The sequence below is a fragment of the Tachysurus vachellii genome, chromosome 23 (assembly GCF_030014155.1).
Source record: "Tachysurus vachellii isolate PV-2020 chromosome 23, HZAU_Pvac_v1, whole genome shotgun sequence".
Lineage (NCBI taxonomy): Eukaryota > Metazoa > Chordata > Actinopteri > Siluriformes > Bagridae > Tachysurus > Tachysurus vachellii.
Genome location: NC_083482.1, coordinates 10,824,200 through 10,848,535, shown reverse-complemented (window position 1 = coordinate 10,848,535; position 24,336 = coordinate 10,824,200). Strand labels below are relative to the sequence as shown.

At 38.5% G+C, this 24,336-nt stretch overlaps 1 protein-coding gene across 1 annotated transcript in view; it reads right to left on the bottom strand.

The window, feature by feature from the left end:
- Positions 1–24,336, bottom strand: part of map2k5 (mitogen-activated protein kinase kinase 5) — a 52,787-nt gene that overhangs the window by 17,340 nt on the left and 11,111 nt on the right. The window contains exons 5-19 of the mRNA XM_060859345.1: positions 23,433–23,473; positions 22,693–22,760; positions 22,098–22,146; positions 19,618–19,682; positions 15,570–15,609; positions 14,619–14,687; positions 14,176–14,257; positions 14,002–14,063; positions 13,816–13,864; positions 12,926–12,999; positions 11,885–11,935; positions 10,722–10,793; positions 8,551–8,580; positions 3,828–3,854; positions 3,458–3,490 (exon numbers count right to left, since the gene is read on the bottom strand). Coding sequence (XP_060715328.1) covers positions 3,458–3,490; positions 3,828–3,854; positions 8,551–8,580; positions 10,722–10,793; positions 11,885–11,935; positions 12,926–12,999; positions 13,816–13,864; positions 14,002–14,063; positions 14,176–14,257; positions 14,619–14,687; positions 15,570–15,609; positions 19,618–19,682; positions 22,098–22,146; positions 22,693–22,760; positions 23,433–23,473 — 812 coding nt within the window. The remainder of the gene's footprint in view (positions 1–3,457; positions 3,491–3,827; positions 3,855–8,550; positions 8,581–10,721; positions 10,794–11,884; positions 11,936–12,925; positions 13,000–13,815; positions 13,865–14,001; positions 14,064–14,175; positions 14,258–14,618; positions 14,688–15,569; positions 15,610–19,617; positions 19,683–22,097; positions 22,147–22,692; positions 22,761–23,432; positions 23,474–24,336) is intronic.

Below are 24,336 nucleotides of genomic sequence, written 5' to 3'. Positions count from 1 at the left end.
ATAGAGATGTCCTTTAAGACCTTTATTGTCATGGGCTGTTGTTTTAAATTCATGCGAATTATAGGTATATTTGAAATATTTATTAAAGGCTATTATCCTCTTCTCAGTACAGGAAATGGGTTGAAACTCTTGTGGTAACTGAGCAGATACAGTGGATAGAGGTTAGGTAGAAAGACGCTGGAGTATTCCTTTAAGCCAGTCAGGTGCTCTTACTTTCTCTGGACTGGATTATTCTTATAAAGTAGGTCCCTTAAAGTCCCTGCCAACCCTGTGTGTCTCATTCAGACACCCTTACTCACACTGGGAAAAATGGGCAATTTAGTGGCTGGTGTGTGTGTGTGTGTGTGTGTGTGTGTGTGTCTGTTAAAGCCTTGGTCAGCTGAAAGTAGGTGGTAGCAGCAGAGGCAGCGTTCCCTGGCCTCAGGGCACTGAAGGGAAGGGCATGGCAGAAAATAGTTTGAGTGATGCCTCTGCCGTTTGAGTAATGAACAGTTCAGCTGGGTCAACCCATTACACCAAGCGCCGTTTAATTATTAATTACGCTCAATCTATAAGAGAAAGGACAAGTTCAGTATGTTTAATGTGTGTTTATGCTCCTTTTACACTCCCCTCCCTCCTACCATTCTGCTATTAGCACGTGTCAGCGAGCTGCTCATGCAGAAAGGAGCGGTCTCTCCTTCTCTCTCTCCTCTCTCTCCTTCCTTCAGACTCACACATACACACACTTTTTTTGCAATTAACAAAATTACTTATTAATCACTCAAACAGATGAGTTAAGCACATTTAAACGTTCGAGTTCTCAGTATTGATATTATACTCACCTTCTTCTAGAGCTCGAAAGGAAATCTGATGACTGCTCAATGTGTGGACACTAAGACCATTTACAGTAATGAGAAAATCGGGAAATATCGACATTAACAATATGCATACTGACGTCCATAAAACCTCCTCTGTTGTATCCACCATATATCAGTATATCACAAGCTTCATAAAGTCCTCATTCACTGCTCCATACATTTAAATTTCTCTTACAAACACTAATTACCTCTTCAGAATGACCAACGATAAGGCAAGGTTCCAATGATTTGTTTGCTTCTCAGTTTTTTTTTGTTTTGTTTTGTTTTTTTGCTGCCCCATTTTGCTCAAAAGAATTATTATTGCACCTAGTGGCCAGAAACAAGAACTGCAACAAGCACTTGCTGTATAGAGGCCTAAAAATGTTCACTTCTATTTTTCTGACTTCACCCTGGGAGATTTAAGTGTAAGTATACTTCTCTTTAAGTATAAAGAGAAACAGTTTCTAATTTCTTGAAAATAATTGTATTGTATATTGTATATTAATAATATATAATAATATACAATTAAGTATAATAATTGTATTGTACATTGTATATCTTACAATATAAATGTGTCTGTATGTCAAAGACATACAGACACATTTATATTGTAAGATATACAATGTGTGAAGACTGGGAAAGCGGTTAATGTTAAGTAATCAGAAATGTGTGTGCTCTACAGTGTCCTTGTGAACGGTGATATCCTTTTTCCATCTCATTTTCTGGGCTAATTATTATTATTTTTAATTATGAGCCTTGCTATAGACGGGAAACACGCCTGCTGTATCAATGCATCTTAACAAAGCTTCGTCTATAACCAATGAGTGCCCACTGAATGTCTGGGTGCTATTTATTCTCACCTGCTTATTATATGGTTACTCAGAAATCACCAGATAATCGCCTTTCTGCATAAGTCAAGTGTGATAACCTTCAAGGTTTTATTTTGTTAATGGCATCTTGACCCACCAAAAAATACGGTCACAAGTCGATGATGATGCTATATGGTATATAGAACACAGTAGTCTATGCCCTTATGTTGAAATTTGACATCATTCTGAGCCAAAAAGGAAGGAATGAATGGGCACACTTTGGGTTTATCCATGAAGCAAACATGGAGTCAGTTAGCTTAGTGTTTTCATATATATGTATAGCAATTTATCCAAAGCAGTGTGACAGAAATCTGGGCTTTGATCTAGAGCTCTTATAAGCAAGCCAAGAAATACATTGGCATTACAGTGGAAAACCTCCCATTGTTCCATCTAGATTCCATCTAGCTTTTGTTATTACCGTAAACAGTCATAAAACCTAGAAACAGGAATCCGGAGCTAATTAACACTGCAGTGTTTGTCAGACGTCACCAAATGGTGGAAAACCTCGCTCTAATTCTGCTACTCTAGTTTTCTAAAGACGAATCAGCTTCTGTAGCAGACCCAATGCCGATGCTTATCCGAACACGCACATTTATATAAATTATTTAGCTGAAGGCAGCTCATTGGATCAGAGACTAACTACGGGGTTAGATACATTAGGTCAGAAAGAAAAGGGGTTTCATAGACTTTTACATAGTTTTCATATTGTTAAGTCTTTCTAGGGTAATATTTAAAGACAACCGCATAGAAAGGTATGTATTTATTCGTGGCTCCGTGTTCAAACCAAGATTTCTCACTGATACAGTGTCTGTGGTGCTAGTCTAAAACATTAATGCATCACTACAATACATTCATTCATGTTATTTGAAAGGAAAGCAAAGTTTTCGTAACTAGTGTACAATAACGTGATACTGTGTGAGTACAGCAATGATAATAACAGGACTTTTTTTTTTTATTCTTCCAGCTCTTGTCTATAGTATGTCAATAATCTGTTAATCTCACTCAAAGTTGTAGGAAGATTTCACGCATTATATTATAAGTGTGTGAGTCCCTGTCATGCCATTCTATTCATGCTTATGTAGCTCATATTAAATAGCTCTTATTCAATCAATTTATTCCTATAAATGTCCTTATCCTACGCTACATTTTTATTATTTGCTTTTGCACGTGGTTGCATAGCTTACCTCACGCAGCTGAGTGAAATATAGAGCAGAGTGTGTGTCCAGTGCGGAGTTTATATATGCACCTCGTCCCTCACCTCAGATAACACAGAGAGGAGTGGGTGAGGAAGTGTGTCAAGGTCTTGGGTGGGTGTATTTTAGTGACTAGCGTGGGTCAAGGTTAATGCAACACTACCCAGCCTCTGTGCTCTGAAGCCTGGTCATGCTACATTACCCCAGCAAAGTGAGCATGTGTGTGTGTGCGTGCGTGCACGAGAGCGAGAGAGAGACTGTGGGACAGAGACATGGATTAAAATAGGAGAAGCCGAAAGATCGAGCAAAAGAAAGAGAGAAATAGAAAAAGTGTGTGAAAATCTGAAGAAGAAACAGTCCAAAGTTTAAACCAGCCCCATCACTTTCCTAAGTACAGCTTAAAGGCTAACCGAGGGTCAGGCAACCCATCTCAGCCTACTAAGCTCCTCCAGCCTCTGGCTTTAGCTAAAGCACCTTGCTTCATTAGGAAACAAAACAGCAGCTTTCTGCCCCATTAGCCACGGCTTTAGGAGTTCGGGCACATCAGACATGGACTCACCTCATCAACGATGCACTGCAATAACTGGAGAGGCTGTGGAGAAGGAGGAGGAGAAGATGAGGAGATTAGAGCGCACACAATCTCTTTACAGTGAACAGGAAATGGAATCAGTAATGCAGCAAAACAGGTAGCGATTCAGATTAATCAAATGCACTCAGACACAGAAAAAGTCATTGGATCCAGAACGCTCTATTATTTCTAATGGCCTCTCATCGGAATGCGATGCTGTTAAGTGCCGGCGTATTGTTTTATTGTATTAACTTTAGAGGCAAGCGACCAAGCGAAGCGACTATCAAAAGAAGTAAAGAAGGGCTTCCTTTCATTTCTATAAAAAAACAAAACAAAAAAAAACAACTCATCAAATACTTACTATTAAGGAGCCTTGGTTTTTCTGAATCTGCAGAAAGAGAAACAAAGGGAAAAAAGATTAGAAATAAAGGCGTGAATAACAGCGTGAAGGAGGCAATGTGTAATTAGCATGTTATAATCACAAACGTCGCAGTAGGACCCGTTTATGATCACTAGGGGAAAAGCGAGGAAAAGCCCGGTGGCCCCGAGCGGGCACATCGTGTTAACGGCATTTGCATAATGAAAATACACAAAGTGCTAATAGCCTGATCTTCATTTAGCGCGGCCCGGCTACACAGCACGAGTCGATCCTTTTGCTGCCTCCAGGTTGAACAGAGACTCTGGGTCGGAAAAGTGGATGCATGGCGTGCATCTTAAACAGGAGAGGTGTCTTGGGCATAACTCTCGCACATATTTGCTACATATCAGCTGTCAGATGATTCGAGACAAAGACGTCGTGAAAACGTTGCCTATTCTCTTTCTAACTGCTTACTTCCTACATTCATTATAACAATGTGAGTATATAACATGCGGTAACCTAACAGTACACAACACAATCACACAGACCATACTACTACGCTAGTAACTAAATCAAATCCGAGTTGTTACAAAGAGTCTTCACGCTAACTGTACTGTATAACCTGCGAACAGTACAGAGGACGAGGCATTGAGATGATGGGCTTTTGTCTGATCAGGGTGATTGAGCACCAGCTGCCTGCACCAATTGAGCTGAAACTGCACTTTTCCATTGTCGCAGGAGGCTGCCGCTCTCCTGATCCGCTCAGGCCTCGTCGTCCTGCCGTCATCGCGCTGCTGAAATCAAGGGCTCCTGGAGTGGAGTTCTGCAGGTGTTCGCTCTTTCAATTACACATTGCTATGCACATTTTAAATACTGCAAGAGTCAGCATACAGGCACCAGCAATAACTTAATGCCATCAATCCAGAGATAAAATCTGCCACAACTAAATCCAAATAATAATTAATGATATAGCTGAGGTAGAAGTTCTCAAAAGTTTAGCAGACAGGAGTTCAGATTTGTTTTATGAACATAATCTAATGGTTTAAAATATGAGGCCAACTGTATAAATGTGTCCAATAATATTTTTGTTCCAAAACTACAGAAATTAAGTTGTTAAATGCTCAGAATTCAACTAACAGGCTGATATAATAACTACAATATCTGAATAATAACATTTGTAATAGTGGGTTGTGATTTTCACTACTGTAACTAAAAATGACTTCAGAGTTCACTGGACCCCAACTTGAAGACCACGGTAAGTCATCTGTCCTGGACAGTCTTTTTAAAACTATATTCAACTATATTTTTGCATTTCAATGAATTTATTTTCAAAGAGATTTTATAAAGATAATGATTTATAATGACAAGATTATACAAGGCAGATATGTGATAAAGTCGAGCATTAAGCTTTACCAAATTGAATCTACACGTCTCTTAGAAAAGCCAATCCACCCACCTACCAGCAGTTTTTTGGCAAATGGAAAGAAACCGTAGAACCCAAAAGAAAAAAAACGCAGAGGTGAAACATTCGGATAAAAGGATTTGCTGAAATGGAATTCACACTGGGAATTTCAGTGAGATGTTGTGCGCTATAATATCCAGATTACGTACTATAACCGTTGGAAAAAAAAAATCAGCGGTCGCAGCGTGCTCTATGGAGCGGAAAGTACAGAGCCATCGGGGGGCAGTAGCAATTTTATGAACAGCTAATATCACACAGTAATTTGTCATTTCCATAAAATGTAGAACATTTGAAGGTTGACTTGATGCTACCAAAAATCCAGGTATAGTCATGTAGATAACGTACAGGTCCAGAATATTCTGCCTAGCGCACATTTTGAGACAGAAGTGTCCCATAGTCCCATGCTTTTGGAAATGAGGACGTGAAGAAGAAAAATAAGATTCCCTCCACTTTTCACCCAGAGGATCTGCTTCCACTATGCTACCAAGATTCACTAGGTAATTGTTATTCATGTTTAGTTTACCAACTATTTTAGACTTTAAACTTGGAACGTATATCAAGTTTTCTCAAACTAATTAACCTTCTAATTATGTGACATGAAAGTTGACTTTTATTGGTAAAAACTGCCAAATTGAAATGATTTCATATTCTTGACAGTAATGTGAAAGACAAATGTTCAACACAATCTTGACCACTTAAGTAAAATCATTTAAACATTTCCAACTGCATATCAAAGCTTGAGCAAAAAGCAATTTCATACAGTATGTTTGGATGAATATGAAAAGGGGGAAAAAACCCGATCCAAAACTGAAACAGCCGGAGAACACAAAAGGCAACAACAAATCAATCAGAGGAAAAAGCGCCGGCGGCTGTATACACATGCCAGCGAGTCTGCAGTCTTCAAAGATTCTCCGAGCGAGCCATCGAGAGACGCCATTAACTCCTGACAAAGAATGCAAATTAATCTCAACATGGGGTGAGACGGAATTAAAGAGTCTTTTATAATCAATGACAAGACAGGATAACGTGCACACATTTGGAGGAAAACAGACGTACACAACATGTGCAACACAAACGATTCAGACCAAGTTTGGGTTTTCTGAGTTTACGGTCTGGACTCTTGTGTCCTTTTATACCTTCAAGAAACCCAGCAGGCAAAGGAGCATTACATGGGTCACTGTTTGCATACATGAGACAGAGACAGAAATTCAGAACACACAGATGCATGGCTTGCTGTAAATGACAGGCCAAGCCTGAGGAAGTGTGTGTGTGTGGGTGTGCACGCGTTTGTGTGCGCATGTGTATGTGCACATACTGGGCTCTGTGTGTGCCTGTGATGCCTGTAGGTGAAGAGTCTGCAGCACCATATGGAGCTGTGAAAATTAACATCAAGAGCAAAAATGCAGTGGCAGCAGGCGGTCCTGTCTTTCCCTTCACTCCCTCTCTCACTCACTCACTCTCTCCTCCTCTCCCTAACCATTCTTGACCCTTTTCTTCTCACCAAATGAAATTTAAAGATGTAAAGAGAGAATTGGGAGGGAGGGGGGTGGAGAAGGCAATGAGAGAGAAAGAGAAAGAAAGAAAAGGATATTAGAGGAAGAGGGTGAGTAATAAATTAATGGGGTGTAAAAACACGACGAGCTTCAGTGTAGTGCCCGTGGCACTGTTTGCCAAGAACAGAAAAGTTCCTACAGATTTAAATCACCATTTCTCTAATCAAACTGTGGATGACGTTGCCCAATGACTGAGCAATGCACTACAATTCTGCTGACATGACACAGAGGTCTGAAGACACACACACACACAAATTAGCTTAAGAACCCTTTTTTTCTTTTCTTTAAATATTCCCTCTACACTGGCTCTAATAGTAGATACATGTATTGTAAAATACGACAGAATTCATTACAGTGAAACCTAGAAGTAATTGGATTGTGAAAAGTTTTACTTTCACAGTCACAGTTTTCAAAATAAATAAAAAAAATAAAAAAAAATAAATGTTTACAGCTGTTGTAAACAAATATGTTTACAACATTGTTATAGCTGGATCTAAAATACCAGCCTGGGTCAGAAGGAAGTGGGAGAAATGAGTCTGATGGTACTTATTATTATCATTGTGTGTTTGTGTGTGCATGAACTACTTTATGTAATAGCACTTGCCGTATTAACATGACAATAGACCCGGCTAGAGAGCATTGAAAAACACTTACAAATGTGCCATGCCTCGGGCAACAAGCTTGGGGTACACACACTGTCCCTCTCACATATATGCATATTAGAAAAAGGTCTAAATGTGGATTTACTCAGAACAAAAGCGCCATCTTCTTAAGCTTACTCCTCATCACGTGTATAGCTGTTGTACGTACTCGATCTATGTAAATAATCACATGTATTTTAATACTCAAGGTCTTGGCACTTGATGTAGCCTCTGAGTGTTTCTTCCTGTTTTCCATGAGCTGCCCTGAGTGGTTGCTCTGGTTTAATATGCTAATTAACCCAACAGGCATGCTGGGAGTAATTTATTGAGCATTAGTCAACATTTCCCTCATTAAAGAGCCCCTACACACTTTCGATGTGTTTCAGAAAGGCAGCTTTAGTGTGCGTGACTACATATTATAATGTATGCAAACAATCCTACAGTCCTGTAAAGCCTTTATCTACTATTGACTAAAAATATTAAACTTTCAGCAATTCTGAAGCCAGCTTTTGACAGACAGACAGACAGACTTATAGATAGTCAAATGATTAATTCATTAGGATAAATTCATGATGCTGAATATATGTAGTATCCAACAACTGCGACCATACATTTGGAAATAAATAAACAAATAACTCTATATATATATATATATGTATATATATATATATATATATTATTTTATTTTATTTTTTTTCTTGGAAATTGACAATGTCTTTATGTCTTTCCTCTCATGTCATCATCATGATCATGGATGTAAATGCAGAAGGAAATCTGTTGCTTGCAATTGCTGTGATCACGACATGAAAAATCACCGACTCATCAGGATTTGGGTCAAATATAAAATGGCTGCCATTTCATAACAAGTGAAAACTGATTTAGCAAAACGGTTGATTTGACGAGCGCCTTGCATATTTTGTTTATGTTTTTTACACACACACACACACACACACACACACACACACACACACACACACACACACACACACACACACACATATATATATATATGGTATTACAGATTATTACATATGTCTGTAAGGAAAAGCACAAAGCACAGAGAAACTCACCTGGCGATAGGGGAAATGACCAAGAGCCAGCTGTGAAAGGAAAAATCAACAACAGTGAGCCAATTAATACAAATCAAACAGAAAACGACAAACAGATATATTCATCCTCACACTCACAATCTACCTGAAATCTCTGATAAAAGACTGTTGAGAATGTATTTACATAAAACCCAAAATGTTTAATTTCCTCTTGTCCTCAATCCATTTATCTCAAAACAGCAAGAGCTTAACTTGTACACTTTACCTTGCAGCTTGTCTTTCTTGAACAATACTGTTTAAAAGTCTTAATGTGCAACTGACTAAGAGACTGAAGCATCCACTGGATTGAGAAAAAAAAGGATTCAGGACAATCTGGAGTACAACGCGCCTAAACGCTTAGAGTGGTGGATGTTATTTATTCCTTCCCACACACTAAATGACTGAAGGACTGTAAGAGAGAAATGGAAAAGAAAGAGAAGATTAGGTGAAAGTCTTGTTAAATAAATAGCCTGTAAAATGTGGTGATGCTTTAAAAGTCCACACGAAGGATTTTGTCTTAATTAAACAAGACTAAACAGTGAAGTCAGATCATTTTTATCTCTGACTGAAGAGAGAATTACAATAAGAACTAGTTGGCTCCTGTTAGAGGAGATTAATATGATTAAACAGTGAAGTTCATTGGCTGATTCTTCTCGACTGTGAGGCATGAAGTAGCAAAACTGTTCTCACTGACCATATTACTGATCAGCAACAAAAAGCCCAGTCAATAAATTTAACAAATGTCTTTTTTCCCTACAACCAAATCAATGACTGTTATAATTGTTAAGATATTCAAGAGTATTGACAAATACAGGAAGCCTATTTGTCACAACTACTGAGAGTTGCTGACAAAAACAAATTAAAAATCAATAGAGCTGATGTAAACTACTAGCACGGCAAATTTACTTCCGGGAATTTCTACGGTAGCCTGTTCGTTTGAAAGGATTCACTTTGACATACATGTACGACATGTTAGATTCTCAAACATATAAATAAATTAATAAGCAGGAAAACAACTGCTCGATTGATTGGGAAGCAAAGTAGAGAAACAGGGGTTCATAGAATACAGTGCACTAATTACTTGCTGAGTGATCGATGCAGTTTTAAATACACAGCTTTCCTCAAAAAGTATCTCATACACACATGTACACGAACACAACTCACACACACACAAAGTACATCCGTTTTTCTCTTTTGAATTTGTATGTTGAATAGTTATGCACATCTGCATAGATGGGTGTTTGAGGGCTCCAATATTGTTAAAGGTGGAAAAAAGACAAAAGGAGACAATCATTGACAAGAGGAGCTGTGTGTGTGTGTGTGTGTGTGTGTGTGTGTGTGTGTGTGTGTATGCATAGGTCTTTACTGCAGTCAGTGGGAGATTCTGAGTGTGATCCATGCATAGCTGTAGGCCAACATCTGTTTGGACAGGCTGCCTGCAGGGACTATTAATATCTCTTAGCTAACACACACCCGCGCACACACACACACAGCCCAACCAAACACACACTAAAGTTCATAGCAGCAATGAATTGTAACACATGCTCGCACACACACAAAACAATCTGGAGCTTAGCCATGCACACACCACAGATGTTGCTATTGTGCAAAATGCCTGAAGTGTGTGTTTGCTGCTTGTATTAAAAGCTTCATGCTTTGAATCGGGATGAGAAAAATAATCAAATTGTAAATACGTCATGTTTCTCACTTTAAAAAGGTTCGGCATCGTTGCGGTGTCAGATATAACACCCGAGAGATCTGGCTGTTCTAGGAAAATAATCCATACCGAAGTGATACGAGCAGCACAGGATTACTGCAGAATTTTTATTTACACCATTATTTAGAGGCAAGAACGTTCTTTATAAATTAGAAAGAGAGAGAGAGAGAGAGAGAGAGAGAGAGAGAGAGAGAGAGAGAGAGAGAGGGAGGGAGAGAGAGAGAGAGAGAGAGAGAGAGAGAGAGAGAGAGAGAGTGAGAGAGAGAGAGAGAGAGAGAGAGAGAGAGAGAGAGAGAGAGAGAGAGAGGGAGAGAGAGAGAGAGGGAGAGAGAGAGAGAGAGAGGGAGAGAGAGAGAGAGAGAGAGAGAGAGAGAGAGAGAGAGAGAGAGAGAGAGAGAGAGAGAGAGAGAGAGAGAGAGAGAATACAAGGGTTTACCTCCATGAAAGAGATTCCTAGACTCCATACATCTGAATGAATTCCATATTGCTCCCCTGATATTCGTTCTGGCTGCAAAACAAACACATGCGCATATCAGAATAAATGTACTTTTCATGTATTTTAACTTGCTGGTCATATTATCTGTGGAGAAATTGTTGTTTATTAAATACTCACATCATATCCATTCTGAATGGTTGTTTTAGCAAGTACACAATTGTATAAGTGAGTGCGATGCAGTCAGGTGACTGTAGAGTAATTTATCAGCCCCACTTTATCCTGTTCACAATAGGGTTATAACACAGTAACAGTATCTGGATCTAAATCTGTTTAGTCTTCCAAATAGCCATAATTGTAGCTTAATTTAACTGACTGGACTAGTATCTTAATTTTAGACATCAGAAACTAGACCAGGCAGTAACTAAGGATGAATGAATGAACTGTGTAAATGTAAACGCACGGGTTACAAATGAAGCCGGTCTTTGTCTCTCGAGCCTGACATCTGCTTACTTGCTTGTGAAAACTTTAATATGATCATTTCAACTCTTAAAGAAATGGATCCATTGCATGCTTTCTGACGAGTGAGAGATTTGTATAAAGTTCCTTGCAGTTTTGCGATAAAAATTTCTCTCTATAAAAGTGGCCTTTAGTAGTCTAATATGCCATATTGACCTAATTACTGATAGGACAGCTGCAACCTGCATAAACTCCATTACTGAACACCGTGTGCCAGACCTCAGGGAGAACAACTGAGAGAGGACAGGATATCATTTAGTTTACAAATCATATCTCTATTATGCACACACACCCTGCTGGGTTGCTAATAAAGAGCAGCAAGAGGGAATAATGTGTGTTGCTTGAAAGCTGTGAACCTCTAAAAGATTTTCAGAGAAAAGTTTAAATATGAAATGACATGGATCTAAATTTGTTCAATGCTCTTATGAGAATAAAGAGATTCTGTAAATGTCACTGGTTTATAGGATGGCTCTTTGCTCTTTGCAGATCATGAATGCTTAAACTACTCAAGGTCGCCACGTCAAGTTCTAACGTGGGTAAAACGCACCAATCTGAGATTACCTCTATGGACATCATTTCAAGTTGAATGGCTTGATTACAAAGTTATAAAACTGAAAAAGACTCAATTCTATATTATAAGCACTTACCGCCATGTATGCGTTGGTTCCGACGTACGTTTTGGCGATAGAGTTAACCAGCTGCAGAAAAGAGCAGAAACACAGAAATTATGACACTGTTTCTTTTTCTTGAAGGTTTAAGGTACATGGTAACAACTGGAACCTACTCTATGGCTCTAGAACCCACTATATGGCACTAAATAATGGATTTACGATACTGTGCAGGTGTAATTTTATTCTATAAATACCCTCAATCTCAACCTTGTGTCCTAAATCATACCTGTATGAATTGTTCACACAATAAAACATTACACAATTTGCAATAGACATACTTTTTTTAATTTGCCAGCTATGCCTTTAAAGTGGTTAACATGTACAGAAAATGATAGCACATGACATAAATGAGAAAGTGTGTGTGTGTGTGTGTGTGCGTGTGAGCAAGCAACAGAAGGAGAGAGAGAGAATGAGCATGTAATAGGAAAGGAAACCTGTGGTGTTTTTAGGTATTGTTATAAGAAGAATTGAAAACGCACTCTCTCTCTCACACACACACGCATATACACACACACACACAACACCTCAACTATAGGTCAGGTGCACACTGTATGAATACTAATTAAAGGGAGTGAGTGGATTTAATTGTTAGACCCGTGTGCGTGTGCATTGGAGATGGAGTAGAAGATGCGGTTATTGTCACCACACACACTCTCACCAAATTTAAATGCACCCCTGCTCAGTGTGGTAATTAGAGAGCTGAGAGACACATGAGTGATGAAGATGGGGTTAGAGAGTGAAGAGACTGATCCCCAGTGGGAACACAGGACTGACAGGCAACAATGAAAGAAGAGAATGAAGAGATCATGCCTGATAGGACAATGCATATCAGATTGGAACGTGCCTGCAAATACTCTCTCTCTCTCTCTCTCTCTCACACACACACACACTCACAGACACACACACACACACACACACACACACAGACACACACACACAGACACACACACACAGACACACACACAGACACACACACAGACACACAGAAAAGACGGCAAACAAAAGAACAGGACATACTTGAGTGCTGACTCCAAAGTCACACAGTTTTACTTGGCCTCTTGTGTTTACAAGCATGTTGGACGGCTTCACATCTGTACAGAAACAATGACACTGTCTTAAATGTTTTTTATAATAGAGACAGTTTTTAGTCATTTTAGTCATCTGGTCATGTGAACTGTCTAGTAGTAAAATGACTGGACTAGGAATGTACACAGATATTCGAATACCTGGTAATAGTCTTATATATAAGACTCACCATTTGGTTATTCATTATGCATTACATCCATATATCCGTATAAAAATCTGCAAAAAGAAAAGCCTCATCTGGAAATAATTTAATGCACAGAGCAGCACTTTCACAGTGTGCGTTGGGACTGCGAACGTTCTTATACCCTCACGTGGGCCGGAGCAAGCTGCCAGAAATGAGGCTAGCGGGACGAAGTAGTAATACATTTTTCAATAATGTGCAGCATAGTTCCATTACAAGTCTTAAACAGCAACAGGGTTCTTCGGGTTTGCCAATTAAACCTATTTTACACCTATTTAACACCTCAAGTGATCCGCAAAGCTCTGAAGCAGCAGGGATACAAGCTGAAATATCGAGCTGCCGTTCAGTCAAGATGACATCGTTTAGTAAAGCCTTTGCTTGCTGTTAAATAGTTTTGCTCATTACTTCTCTATATTATGTCTGTCAGATATCAACCCATGCTCCATCATCATCGAGAAATAAAGTTTAACTGCAGGGGAAATTAAATAAGCTTCAACTGTGAAAGTTCATTAACTATGACAGATATTAGAACAGTAAAAAATGAATATTTGAGAAGACACAGTCCCAGTTGTTTTGAACAACTACGGCTAGACAACAATTATCTAAGGGTTATTAGTAGAGCTGAAGTTCTTTCGCTCACCTCTATGCAAAATCTTCAGGCTCCACAAATACGTCAGTCCTTTCACCACCTAGACAAGCATTTAGAGCCACAGTTGTGGAAAATTTTCTAAAACATGTTTCCTTTTGGGTTGATTGACGTATAAAAAATAATTTAAGAAACTGAAAATCTAATCATCATCATCATCATCTTCATCATGAGACTCACTGCCACAGCAATCCGGCCGAGGACGTGTTCTGGAATCCTCCTGTAAACATCCAGAGATCCGCCTACACACATTTAAAATTGATATACTTTAAATAATATTTTACGCAGAACCAACAACACCAACCAATCTCGTAGATGTTCAAACACACTGTCTGGTGATTCACTTAAACTTACCGTCCATAAACTCGGTGCATATAGATATTCGGTTCTCCACAAAGAAAGCGCTGTAGAACTTTATGATGTATGGAGAGTCGCACTGTAAACCAAAGAAATAATGAATCAGACAAGATGTAACCATAATGAATTGACAAAAGACTTTTACAAAGATGGCATCACAGAATCGGAGAAAGAGAACTATACCCTTTGTGTTTGGTATTCTTTGTTAAAAAACTGGTACATCTTATATTTTTGATTACTTAAAAAATGAAAAGGGTCTTCTTCTAAGTTGTTAAACACATCTAGTTGTAAAAAATAGGAACATGAACGTTGCAATTCTGGTCTATCTTCATCTATTCCTCTTTTGATTTCAAACCCAATGACTTCAGTCTATAGCAAAAAATAAATGAATAAGCCTGGAAGGGACGGTATATATAGAATAAAGAGAAAGGGGGTCTGACCTTGTAAAGGATCTCCAGCTCAGACATGATCTGTTTCTGCAGTTCCACTGTGATATCAAGAGGAATGACCTACAATACACATAATACATCAGCTTCTTTACAATAAGACTCTTTTCTGTTTTACACACGTCCAGAAAATAGGCCGTGAACACGTTAGATCTCTGAAATAAATACTAAATCCTCAATATTTAGCTTTTTCAATAAGTTCTACAAACAGTCTGGAAATGCTACAGCTGAATAGTCTGTAGTTTAACACCAATACTGAAGTGTATCTATTGGTCGCTATCTCTCTCATTCTAACACTTTCTCGCTCTCTCTTCCTTGGCTCAGCAGAGTGGAAAAACACATGTAATGTAGCCTCAGATTAGCTAAAATGCTTCTTTAGTTAAGGTTAGATCAGCATCCTCCCATTGAAATAATTGATTACAGGTAAGGCAGTAAGGCTGAGGCCGTGCCGTTACCCCTCAGTGGAGAGAGATCGTTTACGGCAGCTAAGCGCACTTCACCAACACACAGCACAGCAGAGAACTTGGCCAAGCTGGCCAAAGATCAGAGTACACGCCAAAAGATGAGAGATGGAACATAGTAGGAAGATAGTAGATAAGGGGAGAGAGAGACAGAGAGAGAGAGAGAGAGAGAGAGAGAGAGAGAGAGAGCGAGAGCGAGAGCGAGAGCGAGAGAGAGAGATGTATAGAGAGAGATATAGAGTGGAAAGTGCAGAGAGGTAGTTTAGTAAGCTTAACATGTCAGCTGTCGAGTGATGGACTGCTACATTTACTCATTGTGCCCTCCAATTAGTATACTACAATTAACACCAGGTTAACAGTCATTTATCATCTGCCATGGATAAACAAAGACGCAGACTCACAGGGCAAATTAAACCCCCACTTTTCCCTCCTTTTACAAGAGCTCATACACATCTTTAAGAAAAGCGTAGATGCCTCTTCTTACCTTCACTGCTAAAACCCTCTTCCCCAGAACATGGTATGCTCTGTGACAAAAGAGAGGGTCGCAGTTAGAGTAACCGCACATTAAAATGTTAGACAGTCCTTTATACAGAAAATGAGGTATAAATGACTCTGGATGAAATTGCCAAAAACTCATCCAGCATGTTTACATGTACACACATAATAATCTGATAACTCAGAGGTTATGTACACGAGTCAGTATATAATACAGGAGTTATACACAATCTGGTGACACTAGGTATAAAAAGAGATGTACAGAGAAGGAATGCAATATGTGATCAACATGTGTGTGTGTGTGTGTGTGAGAGAGAGAGAGAGAGAGAGAAAGAGAACAAAGATAGATGTGCAAACAGACACGTTTATGTGTGCTGGTGACAGTAAGGACACAAAGTGACGGTCCATCGTCTCTTCTTTCCTCTCTGCCGTAGTTAGGCATGCTTGCGTACGTATGCGATTATGTGAGTGATTAATGTGGAAAAGATGGCTGATCTAGGTTCTGCCCCAGACACCTCGTAAATGCCACAGCCCTTTAATTAATGACACTTCTATGTGACGGGCCGGGTAACGTGCCTCATTTAGACTAGGGACATTCAATCCAGGTTGACCCGTCAGTGTGGAGCAGGTAGACGTTACCTTGAAAGACTCCACCACATCTTCAGGCGTGCACTCGTGAACTTGTTTATTGGGGACACGAGCCATTCAAATGTTATGATAGAGCCAATTCCAGGAAATTGCATGCATCTATAACCAGCTGCAGAGAAGCAAAGTTCCAAGTGATGTCTGAAACATCATGCATAAAAAGTCTTTGCAATCCATCTATAATTGTGTGAAGTATCTTGACATACTTTCCCTTCTAGGTGCAATTAAATGTAGTTTAATGAATGCACTGATGCTTAAATTTGGCAAGAGTTAACCAATATGGGAAATATTCCAAGTGAGTGAAGGAAATACACTGAATTAGTAAATAGGAAGTGACGTGGCTGGAATTATTTATGCATATTAAAGCTGAAATATAGTCACGTCCTCATTCCAAACAACAAGAGGAACTCACAATTACGAACCGCACATATTTATTCTGTATTGTGTAACACGTAAGATTTTGCTTTCTTGCTCTAGATCTAGTCTGACCTTGACCTCTGACAGCTAACCAATTGGACGAATGATTGAAGGCTGACAGGTCTGAGGTCAGGGAAACGTAACCGTAGCGACAGTTGGGAACTGCTCCTGACCGCAGTAAACGTGTCTCTATACCGTGTGTTATTTAAACTTCAGAGCCTGCTGTAATGAAAGCTCCGTCATGTACTATTCATGGGCCTCTCAATGGCAGCCATCCGAACACACACACACAGGTTTGGATTACAGAATGCACCAGACCATACACTCTCTCCATCTCTGACTCCCTCGCTCACCTGAGATGACCCATGGCCAGGTGTTGACCCATGGCCAGAGAGAGAAAGAGAGGGGGGCATTGGTATAGCACGGAGCAGAAGGAGAGACAGAGGGCATGATGATGAGGTAAGAATGAGGTCATGGTCTCAATTTTTCAATACACACAGATCACATAACTGGCTCGTTATTCGTGGTAACAAAAAGAAGATTGGAAATTAAAACGGATCATTTTGTCCCGGATATTTCCAAATGCCACGTTCTTCCTAAAACTTATAATAATTCTTCACATTTTTTTTCATCTATCTATCTATTCACTCTCAAAATATGAGCATTATAATACATTCCTTAAGCAGGTCCCTAAAAATGTAGGGAATATTTTTGCCCTTCTAATACCACTCTGATATTATACAGATACTCAGGTATGTATAATGTTATAATATTATACAATCATGCAACATCTTACAAGGTATAATAAAAAATATATATATTAAAAAGTATTATTAATAATAATAAAATGAACATTTTCTTATGGGGACTACCAAACTGCCTAAAATCCTTTTATCATATACAGTATATATATATATATATATATATATATATATATATATATATATATATATATATATATATATATATATATATATATATATATATATTTATTTATTTATTTAAAGTACCACTTGAACATTTTTACTACACAGTATTCTGAATGCAATCATTCATTGAAAATGACCTACAAAAAATACAGACTAATGAACTAATTAGGTCTTTAAAGCACATTTTTAAAGTTTAGTCGGTAAAGTTTAGTCAGAAATGGTTTGTCTTTTTTTAACCCAAGGAGTTCACAGGATTCAGAGCACTTAGGCTTTACTGTCCTATAAAGTGGATCTCACAACAGGCTGAGACCACCGCACAGTCTGGACCATGGCAATAAACCACAGGGTGCGTATTGATCTATTACTGGATCAACACCACAGAACAATATCCCTGTACCGCCGTATAATCATCAGTGTCCACTGCTCATAAACAGGATTTGGGGTTTAAAGGCCGAGGCCAGGATCACGGCCCATTCACACATCATCGCTGGGCTGCCACGTACTCAGGGCGATTCAGCGAATACTATTTCAGTGACTTTCAGGCTGGCTAGGACATATGACAAAATGCAAAGTAAGGTAGTTCAAGTCCATTTTCCAAATATACATTCAAACACCCTGGAGGTGAAGCTGGATTGTCTTATTTTTGTAACCATGTGGGTGTAAGCAAGAGGCATGCTCTGACACATAATAACAGTACACCTGGCAGCCCAGCAGGTTAGGTGAACACATTTATTTCTTAAGGAAAGCAATTTAAGCTAATACCCCAGGCACTGTAGTGTAACGTAGTGTGCTGTTAACAGATATGTTTATTTTACATAGCGCAGACAGAGTGTGTATGAACGTAGTAAAGGTGACCAAGGACAGTGTTGTGGATAGATGGCTACAAGACCTTGTTGTTCCCATGACACACACTGAATTACATTATGTCAAGTTTCTGTCTGCAGACGAAACACAAACCGAACGTATTTACATTTGCCCTCAATAATGAGCCAGAACACGACCTGTGAGAGAATTTCCGATGACTTGCATGTGAATACAACAGATATAAACAGACAACTAAGTGTAAAAACAATCAACAATCAAGTTCTACATAAGAAAGAACCCCGTTCTGCAGTTAGCACAGTACGCTAAATACAAATTAGGTTCAAGAAATTCAAGCTCTCGTGTAAAATAAAAATGTATAATTTGTATAGATTTGTTTATATGTATGTATTATATCTAAAAATGTATAATTTTATTTTTTTTAAAATGTAATTTTTTTGGCAAGGAGACAGCATGATTTTCAGGTCACAGCATCAGGTTTTCCTTAAACAAATACGAAACCAACGAGAATATTTATTACCTTCTTATTCCTCTTTTTATCTAGTGCCACATCATTATATAATTCCCCACCAGGTAATGACTTTAAAGACTTAATACATAATATACACCCAAATTACTCGTATCAAATGATTTCAGACTTACTACTGTACAATGCATCCATCTTATTTTATATAATATTATATTATACATATTACTTTCAACGTATTGAAATCAAATAAGTTTACCTGAATGACAGCCGTATCTATGTTATCTAAAGTATGCATCATAAAGGACCCGGAATTAGTTCAGGTACTCAATCTCAAAGTATTTCTGCTGATAACAGATAGCACTGAATAGGTGCCCTGTCATGTTATCTGCTTGGTAGCAATAGATCATTCAGGTAATAGAAACCAGCTTCACAGGAGTCAAACTGAATCAATTTCATTCCTCGGCACCAAAAAAAATCGATATTACACGTATTTGGCAACCTTCACTTTATAAAATAAATAATCATCCCAGCCCCAGCTGTCTGTCAGAGCCTTTGAGCAGGCTGGGTGGACACTGGACTATTGAGTGAGTATGGAATGTAAAGAAGATGAGAAAACAGATACAGTACACGTCTTTTTGCTTCAATTACACCTTATTCGTAACGGCTTCATTCAACACTAATGGAACGGCCAGTGAAGAGATAAGTGCATGATGAGTCCAATTAAAATTCAAGGTGAAGAGATGAAAAGCACTCACTTGTATACAGTTCCCCCATTTCCGTGGCCAAGCTGCTCCTGGTACTGGATGTCTTGTTCATTTATCTTAAAGATTAAAAAAGAGAGAGAGGAGGAATGAAAGATAGATACAGAAAGGAGAAAGGACACACAGTCATAAAATAGAAAGATGCCACTAGGGAACAGAAATATTTAGGGGAGGAAAAATGGAGCCGCGGGCCATAAACAACGGGTTTGGCTCTCGGGTCATTTCAAGAGGAACAGCAGAGCGGGAGGAGGATCAATAACAACATTTGCAGTCCAATTTAGAAAAGGACAAGTTTAGGGGTGGAAGGGATGGCAACACTAACCATCTTTTGTTTACCTGTGCTGCCTTGTTTAACTTTGACAAAGGCTGTCAAAATATGTACAAAACAATTTAGCCCCCTGCTGACATTGGTGTGCTACAGGGACAAGTTTGTCCTCTACTAGCAAGATACACAGACTGACCTCCTTCCAATCCAACACATGCATAAAATAAAACACCAAAACAGATTTCTGAGATATGACTAGACATCACAAAGTTGTACCTAGAATGAATATAAGGTCTATGTTAAAAATGTGAATGCTAACCATTTACACAATTAACTATCCCAGGTCTAATCGATGTTTATTTAAGTTTGGTTAGAAAACTATGGCACAGATTGCGTCACAGCAGAAACAATCACAAATACACCGGTTCACTGCTGTGGGAAGACTTGGTTGACCTGTTCGATATCTGGTATAACTAATTACATTAGTGTAATTTCAGGAACTGTAAGTGTATAAATGCATACTGTACATACCATTAAGTGATGTTTGATCTGATTGTCTGATCAGGGTGACAGCATGTCAATAAACACTGATAGTGTGTAACAAGTATTTTCCCTGCACAGCTGAGGCCAAAACTAAGTTAATGCCTTACTGTCAAGCCTCATTTTAACTGGGAAATATGGCACTGACTCCAGTGAAGGTACATTGATTAGGTGTGTGTGTGTGTGTGTGTGTGTGTGTGGTACTAGCAGCCACATCTCCCCTGCTTGTGCTTGTTACAGATGTCACATGGGAGCTGATTTACTTAATTGTCTATCTGACACTGGCATCTCCATACTGACACTGCCATGCGGCTGGAGAGAGAGGAGAAGCTCAGACCGGCAGAACATAGACAATATAGATAACAGTCAGTCAAGGTAAAGATCTCAAATGGACCATGGAGAAAAGGGACGTGAAGTGCTTTTCAATAGGCAATCAATAATATATTGACACACACGCAGGCGGCGGTCAGTACCACACAGCAAGTCATGTCACGTGTGCCAAGTACTCTAACATACGCAGCACAATCCTGTAGGACATCACTAAATAACTGTTAAAATAAAGCAATGCACTTAAAGTTATGATTTAATATTTTATAATTTAATAACTTGATCGTTTAATAACTCACAATTATTAAAAATCATCTAATTATATTTATTCTACAGAAATAATAATAATAATTAAAAAAATAATAAAATGTTCTGTTAAAATATCTTTTTAAAAGGTTTATTTAGTGTTAATTTTATCAGGCATTTTCCCAAATACAGCTTCACTACAACAGAATTTTTTTTTTTTACACCTCAGCTGGAACAGAGTAAAACTGACTGAGGCCAATATTCATTGAATAATATTTAATATTTGAATATTTATAATCTAATTATTATTTATTAGAATGTAATAACTATTTAAACATATAGTTGATCACATTTACTGTCTACATTATCCGGATTAGTCACAATGTGCTCCATGTGCAATAACGTTGTCCTGTAAGAAAACGCTGCTCATGTTACAGATTTGATTTTATTTCAAATAATTATGAGGTTGCTGGTAGGGAGCAGTAGCAGTGGGATGGGTATCAATTAACAGCAAGGACACAGGACATGTGCATGAACAAAATATAATAAAAGCTTGTTGTTATTCCGAGAAAAAAAAAAAGAAAAGAAAAAAAATCATGTTATTTCAACAAACATGTTCCTGAATATAACAAAAATAACCCAAAGAATAATTTAAAACCTTAAAAGTGAGACAGGTTACAACCGAGCAGTTAAGAGATCGCAGACTTGACTCTGCTTACCGATGCTATAAATTTCTGATCAGTAGCCCAATACTTTTAAAAACTGAAATCATTACTCTTATTGACTTACAATTTTATCTCATTTTTATACAACTAAGCAATTGAGGGATTTGCTCAGGGGCCCAGCAGTGGCAGATTGGTGGACATGAGATTTGAACTCATAACCTTCTGGTCACTAGTCCAACACCTTAACCACTAGGCTATCACATCCTTATTCTTAAAGAATGACAGACACATGCAGGAAATTTCACCAACTCACCAACATACTTGAAGTAAAACTACACTGCAGATGTGTAAACGTTTCAGAAAAATCTGTCAATCATATTTATCACAACAATATAATGATAACGTATAAAGAAAGTATAGGATTTCAGTACCTGGCCGTTGGTCAGTATCTTTTTCAGCTCTGCAGAGGATTTCTTTAAACTGTTAAGCAGAAACAATATGTAAGAGCAAAATATCATTAGACAAATTACACACCTAGTAAATAGCTCCCATTCATGGCCTAATATATTATTAAATCGATTACGCTGAATCTGTGTGAAGAAGCCAAATCCCAGGTGTATATTAATCTAGATCAATGTTCTTCTTTATCAGTATAGTGTTCCCTGCTCTAGCTCACCTGAATCATGCTGTAAAGAAGCTGATAACTGGCTGCTTAATTGAGTCAGGTGCACTGGAGTGGGAAAACACACCAGCCTTCTTAGACCCGGTGTGAATATTTTTATTGGTCTAGATGTGGTCAGAATAGCCAAAATAAAGCGCAATATGGCCCTAGGGTGGTTAAAGAGAGCTTGTTTGTACAAATGGTGGCTGGATCACTAGTTTTTATTTGTACCCAGGTTCAATTTAAACCTCGCCGATTTTTTCTCCACAATGCACAGGCTGTCTTTACAGGTCCGTAGCTCTTAGTTGCTAAGCACTAAAGGGTAAGGCAAATTTGGCATGCAGAAGGTACACAGTCTGACTCACCTGTTGTTGGACAGAGACTCAGCAGGAGAGGCTCCGCGGCTGCTGGACGAGCCATGGCGTGTGTTCACCTAAAACAAGACCATCAACACCCTTCACTTAATCGTGATGAAATTCAACAACAATACCCCGGTTCACTGGGGCGAAGCAAATTAAAGTACAAGAAAGAAAGAGACGGTGGTGCAAAATTAAAGATGTCTTCTGAAAAAGAATAATTACAAACCAACGTGATGTCCTTTATATGCCACTCAAAAGGAAGCTTAACAAGGCTACTTGTTCTCAGATCTACATCTCACCAAGTGGGACCAATAAAAAAGGGAGGCAAAGAAAGTGACTAAAAATAACCAGCCTAATTGAGGTCTATAGGTCATGGTGGCTAGTCCAGGAAAGCAGCGATTCACTTGTTAATTAGGATCATTTAAATGTATACCGCTTCTACCACGGTTTAAAGCCAATTAACTTTAGATTAAAACAAAGGAAACATTGGACTGTGGTTTGGTTAACACAAACAATATTCATCATATAAATACATGAAAGCAGCACATTCATGACTAATTACTGAATGATGAAGAATGGATTGAGAAAAGAAACTCATCATTCCTAAATCTCAATGAAGGGCAAAAGAAGAGAGGAAAATGGAAAATGAGAGACACAAAGAACAAATGTCTCGACTTCAATTGACATTTCATTAAGTGGCATGCAGCAGGACGTGACGTCTCAGAAACAATCATGGATATGCCTACCTTGAGGCCGTGGATGTTCCGGTTCCCAGGAGTCTTGCCGGCTGCAAAAGTAATTGGTCTGGATTGTAAAACACATCAGGGCCATTGAAAGAGATGCAATAAAATAATATCTGAAATACTTTGGACAGAAAATGGGGCCGAGGGAAAAGTTAAAATAATTAAAAAGGAATTACACTGATTCTTCTGATTTGCTACATTATTCGCTCATTGAGAAAAGTCGTTCAGATTGTTTAAAAAAAATAAAAAATAGACACCACTTCAGAAGAAACTTACAAAGAAATGTGCATAATGTAGGAAATAGAAACAAGGGATTGAAAGCTTTAAAGCCTAAGAAAGCTACCTCTGAAAGTTATTACACGAATGATTACAAATACATTGCCTGAAGCCTTGGAGAATTTTTAGGCTAATTTTATGTTAAGGGTTTTGTATAAAGTACAAACTGGTGTTTCGCTTTCACTGCGATTCATGCTCTCAAACCCAGTCTCCAGGGGTGGACAAATCAAGTAACCCAGTCATCTGGGACAAACAGATTTTTAGCCGTTAGTAGCTTTATTACTAATTTTTCACTCATCATTCCCAGATGAATTAATTAGCTTGTACAAATGAGAGGAGATCTTTCCATAAGCTGGATGATGGTGAAACAAAATAACGTGTATAATCATTGTATAATTCTGTAGTCAACTCATGATTAGAGAATAAAGATGCTACAAGAACAATATTGTTACCAGTAATGCAAACACCGCAGCCAATGACTTGGTGACAACCACATGCGCATTGGTCAGGAGAGGAGAAGGACTGTGAAAGCTACACGGTCACCTCCTAGCTTGCTATTATAGATTATATTACCTTGTACCACTCGTTATTCTAGTCTTGGTTTTAGCACATTTAGTTGTCCGTGTGCTGG